This window comes from Oncorhynchus clarkii, chromosome 17 (genome assembly GCF_045791955.1).
Source record: "Oncorhynchus clarkii lewisi isolate Uvic-CL-2024 chromosome 17, UVic_Ocla_1.0, whole genome shotgun sequence".
Classification (NCBI taxonomy): domain Eukaryota; kingdom Metazoa; phylum Chordata; class Actinopteri; order Salmoniformes; family Salmonidae; genus Oncorhynchus; species Oncorhynchus clarkii.
Window position 1 is genome coordinate 84,408,312 of NC_092163.1, and position 6,000 is coordinate 84,414,311.

At 43.8% G+C, this 6,000-nt stretch overlaps 1 protein-coding gene across 1 annotated transcript in view; it reads left to right on the forward strand.

Moving 5' to 3' along the window:
• LOC139369527 (phosphatase and actin regulator 3-like) overlaps window positions 1-5,079 on the forward strand; it is a 76,087-nt gene extending 71,008 nt beyond the window's left edge. The window contains exons 9-12 of the mRNA XM_071108768.1: window positions 119-174; window positions 1,848-2,050; window positions 2,151-2,227; window positions 4,945-5,079. Coding sequence (XP_070964869.1) covers window positions 119-174; window positions 1,848-2,050; window positions 2,151-2,227; window positions 4,945-4,960 — 352 coding nt within the window. The 3' untranslated portion in view covers window positions 4,961-5,079. The remainder of the gene's footprint in view (window positions 1-118; window positions 175-1,847; window positions 2,051-2,150; window positions 2,228-4,944) is intronic.
• The last annotated feature ends 921 nt before the right edge of the window (window positions 5,080-6,000 follow it).

A 6,000-nucleotide genomic window follows, 5' to 3' on the forward strand; every position in this document is an offset into this window, starting at 1 on the left:
ACCTCTGCTGCTGCTAGTAGAGACTGTCTGTCAGAGACTGTGACCAGGGGACCAGGACCAGGGGGGGAACAGACAACAACATCATGGTTCAGAACGTGATTCTAGTGTTTTTCCGCAGGCGGCTGAGCCAGAGACCCGCGGTAGAGGAGCTGGAGAGTCGGAACATCCTCAAACGTGAGTATTGGATCATGATACATAGTTTATAATCGATTAAAACGAGAGGATATAACAAATATGATCCTTTATAAGGGATCATAGTTTATTATCAGTTTTAATAAGTGAAACTGTCCCACTGTCTGTATCGACTCTCCAGATGAGCCGGGTGGGCTTCATCGCAACATGACTAAATGTCAAAATTACTTCAGTGTTGAATGTATTGCCATGGTGATTAATACATGTTGCATGGAACTACGACACTACAGTTTATACTCCATTTGTTTCTTTAAAAAAAAATGAAACAATTTAAAACAACTTTGTTAGGGCTTCCCGATAAGGCACTGCATCGCAGTGCTTGAGGCGTCACTAAAGACCCGGGTTCGATCCCGGCCTGTGTTGCAGCCGGCCGCGACCGCGAAGCAGGGTACAATTGGCCTAGCGTCTTTCGGGTTAGGGGAATTAGTTGTCAGATCAATGTCAGGGTCCAGTTGTCAGATCAATGTCAGGGTCCAGTTGTCAGATCAATGTCAGGGTCCAGTTGTCAGATCAATGTCAGGGTCCAGTCACAGATCAATGTCAGGGTCCAGTTGTCAGATCAATGTCAGGGTCCAGTTGTCAGATCAATGTCAGGGTCCAGTCACAGATCAATGTCAGGGTCCAGTTGTCAGATCAATGTCAGGGTCCAGTTGTCAGATCAATGTCAGGGTCCAGTCTCAGATCAATGTCAGCGATCAGACAGTGTGGATGATCATAACTACATCACCATGACAACAAGATGGAATGCACGGGTCAATGTAGACTATCCTACTCCCTCTCTCCTCCCTCCATCTCTCTTTCCATCTCTCTCCTTCTCTTCTCTATCTCTCTCCACCACCTCTTTCCTCTATCCATCTCTCTTTTCCATCTCTCTCTCTTCTCCATCGCTCTCCTCCATCTCTACAGCTCTCTCCTCCCTCCATCGCTCCTCCATCTCTTCTCCATCTGTCTACATCTCTTCTCCATCTGTATCCTCCATCTCTTCTCCGTCTCTTCTCCATCTGTCTCCTCCATCTCTCCTCCATCTGTCTCCTCCATCTGTCTCCTCCATCTTCCTCCTCCATCTGTCTCCTCCATCACTTCTCCATCACTTCTCCATCTGTCTCCTCCATCTGTCTCCTCCATCTCTTCTACATCTGTCTCCTACATCTCTTCTCCATCTGTCCCCTCCATCTCTTCTCCATCTGTCTCCTCCATCTGTCTCCTCCATCTGTCTCCTCCATCTTCCTCCTCCCATCTCTTCCATCTGTCTCCTCCATCTTCCTCCTCCCTCCATCTATCTCTTCTCCATCTATCTCCTCCCTTCATCTATCTCATCCATCTCTCTCCTCCCTCCATCTCTCATCCATCTCTCTCCTCCCTCCATCTCTCATCCATCTCTCTCCTCACTCCATCTATCTCATTCATCTCTCTCCTCCCTCCATTTCTCCATCTCTCCTCCCTCCATTTCTCCATCTCTCTCCTCCATATCTCTCTCCTCCATCTCTCCATCTCTCCATCTCTGTCCTCTCTCCATCTCTCTCCTCCATTTCTCTCCCTCCTTCATCTCTCTCCTCCATCTGTCCTCCATCTCTGTCCTCCCTTCATCTCTCTTCCCCATCTCTCTCCTCCTGTACTGTGTTTCTGACCTGTTGTTCTTCCTGTTTCATCTCCAGAGAGGAATGACCAGTCAGAGCAGGAGGAGAGGAGGGAGATCAAACAGAGACTCAACAGGAAGTTGAACCAGCGTCCTACAGTAGATGAGTTAAGGGACAGGAAGATACTGATTCGTTTCAGTGACTATGTTGAGGTGGCCAAGGCTCAGGACTACGACCGCAGGGCAGATAAACCCTGGACCAGGCTGTCTGCTTCAGACAAGGTCAGCTCAACTCGCACAGACACACATAAACAGCTGAGCTCCTGTTTTTACCTCTACCACCTGTTGTTGTTGACATGGTTGTTGTTGATGTGTTCCCCAGGCAGCAATAAGGAAGGAGCTGAATGAGTTCAAGAGTAACGAGATGGAGGTTCACAATTCTAGCAAGCACCTGACGAGGTATGTGAGGGTGGTTTTGTGTGTGTGTGTGTGTGTGTGTGTGTGTGTGTGTGTGTGTGTGTGTGCTTTTGGTTTTACTATCCTAGACTGTTCAGGGTCTGGCCTGCTCCCCTCCTCTACAGAGGGAGTTAGTCTGAGCTCTCCACTCCCCTCCCCTGCTGTCGCTATACCCCCTTTCTATCTGACACAGTTACAAAATCCTGGATTGCTTCTCCACAGATGACCATTACCTAACTATTCTATTCCGTTTCTGTCCAGCACTGAGGACAGAGCACCTTCAGTCCATTCAGTTGTTAATAGATCACCTTCAGTCCGTTCAGTTATTAATAGATCACCTTCAGTCCGTTCAGTTATTAATAGATCACCTTCCGTCCGTTCAGTTATTAATAGATCACCGTCAGTCCGTTCAGTTATTAATATATCACCTTCAGTCCGTTCAGTTATTAATAGATCACCTTCAGTCCGTCCAGTTATTAATAGATCACCTTCAGTCCGTTCAGTTATTAATAGATCACCTTCAGTCCGTTCAGTTATTAATAGAGCACCTTCAGTCCGTTCAGTTATTAATAGATCACCTTCAGTCCGTTCAGTTATTAATAGATCACCTTCAGTCCGTTCAGTTATTAATTGATCACCTTCAGTCCGTTCAGTTATTAATAGATCACCTTCAGTCCGTTCAGTTATTAATAGATCACCTTCCGTCCGTTCAGTTATTAATAGAGCACCTTCCGTCCGTTCAGTTATTAATAGAGCACCTACAGTCCGTTCAGTTATTAATAGATCACCTTCAGTCCGTTCAGTTGTTAATAGATCACCTTCAGTCCGTTCAGTTATTAATAGATCACCTTCAGTCCGTTCAGTTATTAATAGATCACCTTCAGTCCGTTCAGTTATTAATAGATCACCTTCAGTCCGTTCAGTTATTAATAGATCACCTTCAGTCCGTTCAGTTATTAATAGATCACCTTCAGTCCGTTCAGTTGTTAATAGATCACCTTCAGTCCGTTCAGTTATTAATAGATCACCTTCAGTCCGTTCAGTTATTAATAGATCACCTTCAGTCCGTTCAGTTGTTAATAGATCACCTTCCGTCCGTTCAGTTGTTAAAAGATCACCTTCCGTCCGTTCAGTTGTTAAAAGATCACCTTCAGTCCGTTCAGTTGTTAATAGATCACCTTCAGTCCGTTCAGTTATTAATAGATCACCTTCAGTCCGTTCAGTTATTAATAGATCACCTTCAGTCCGTTCAGTTATTAATAGATCACCTTCAGTCCGTTCAGTTATTAATAGATCACTTTCAGTCCGTTCAGTTATTAATAGATCACCTTCAGTCCGTTCAGTTGTTAAAAGATCACCTTCAGTCCGTTCAGTTATTAATAGATCACCTTCAGTCCGTTCAGTTATTAATAGATCACCTTCAGTCCGTTCAGTTATTAATAGATCACCTTCAGTCCGTTCAGTTATTAATAGATCACCTTCAGTCCGTTCAGTTGTTAATAGATCACCTTCAGTCCGTTCAGTTGTTAATAGATCACCTTCAGTCCGTTCAGTTATTAATAGATCACCTTCAGTCCGTTCAGTTGTTAATAGATCACCTTCCGTCCGTTCAGTTGTTAATAGATCACCTTCAGTCCGTTCAGTTGTTAATAGATCACCTTCAGTCCGTTCAGTTGTTAATAGATCACCTTCAGTCCGTTCAGTTGTTAATAGATCACCTTCAGTCCGTTCAGTTATTAATAGATCACCTTCAGTCCGTTCAGTTATTAATAGATCACCTTCAGTCCGTTCAGTTGTTAATAGAGCACCTTCAGTCCGTTCAGTTGTTAATAGAGCACCTTCAGTCCGTTCAGTTATTAATAGATCACCTTCAGTCCGTTCAGTTATTAATAGATCACCTTCCGTCCGTTCAGTTGTTAATAGATCACCTTCAGTCCGTTCAGTTATTAATAGATCACCTTCAGTCCGTTCAGTTATTAATAGATCACCTTCAGTCCGTTCAGTTATTAATAGATCACCTTCAGTCCGTTCAGTTATTAATAGATCACCTTCAGTCCGTTCAGTTATTAATAGATCACCTTCAGTCCGTTCAGTTATTAATAGATCACCTTCCGTCCGTTCAGTTATTAATAGATCACCTTCCGTCCGTTCAGTTATTAATAGATCACCTTCAGTCCGTTCAGTTATTAATAGATCACCTTCAGTCCGTTCAGTTATTAATAGATCACCTTCAGTCCGTTCAGTTATTAATAGAGCACCTGCAGTCCGTTCAGTTATTAATAGATCACCTTCAGTCCGTTCAGTTATTAATAGATCACCTTCAGTCCGTTCAGTTATTAATAGATCACCTTCAGTCCGTTCAGTTATTAATAGATCACCTTCAGTCCGTTCAGTTATTAATAGATCAACTTCAGTCCGTTCAGTTATTAATAGATCACCTTCAGTCCGTTCAGTTATTAATAGATCACCTTCCGTCCGTTCAGTTATTAATAGATCACCTTCCGTCCGTTCAGTTGTTAATAGATCACCTTCAGTCCGTTCAGTTATTAATAGATCACCTTCAGTCCGTTCAGTTATTAATAGATCACCTTCAGTCCGTTCAGTTATTAATAGATGTATTTCTGGGAATGGATCAGTTCATCTAACACTGACTGCCCTCTCTTTCTTCTCCTCTTTCCTCTTTCTCTTTCCTCTCTCTCTCTCCTCTCTCCTGTTTCTAGGTTCCATCGGCCGTAGTGTAGTGGTGGTTTCTTCTGCAGAAGCTGGGTGGTCCAATTATCAGTGAAGACCATATGACAGTGTTCCCAGGCTCCTACCCACGGCCCCAGACTGTCCTGTCTTGATATGTGGGCTAGTTCCCGGATGTTCAACCTACAGATATCTGTCTGTCTTTGTGCCAACTTGGAGGCTGTCTGTCTCTCTGTGTGTCACCATGGAGGCTATGTCTCTAGAGCTGGCGCCCAGGAAAGATCACAGGAGACATCAGACTGATATTCTCTTAAAGGAGCTATCAAAATGTCTCTGGCCACTTTCTCCTAGACGTCAACAAATGAGAAAAAGATTAATGAAAAAGATGACAGCACTTGTTAGTTCATGAGTTGTTTCTCTCGATTCACTCCATACCAGCAGTCTAAAAGAATCAGAAAACTATTGCCATGCAACAAATTGTTCTCAGAATTTCTCTTGGTGTGGTGAAGGTTAAAAAGAAACCTACAAAGAAGGCTAAAGGATGAAAGAGTACATCCCTGAGACTGCTGCTGTGGAATAAACTGAAATAAATAACGTTGACTGTGAGTGCTTGGGGTCTGGTTTCAAAGTGGATCCTTGGATCAGCCACAGGAGGAACTACGAGGAGCCTCCAACCTGGAGGAACCAGCCTGATCGCTGCATTCACCATTCTATTTCACTTCACGCACCAATCTCACATTCCTCCTCAGTTTGAGCCTATGTCCGTGACGAGAGGCAGTATTCAAAATGTACTTATCAGCGATTGCATCACCTTCAACCAATCACTGTTTCTGAGAGGAATCTGATTGGATCAGTCATTTTCTGATGTATTCCAAACACCTATTGGATAAAGACGGATAAGTGCAGTGAGACAGAATGGTGAAGGCAGCGATCAGGCTGGTTCCTCCTCCAACCTGCTCAGAGGAAACAGCACATCTCCTTCAGAGGACCATCTGAACATTTTCCTCAACACCTTGTTTCTCCATGTTAGAGGACGGAGGAGACACATTGGAATGCATCCCAAATGGCACCTTATTCCTTATTTTATA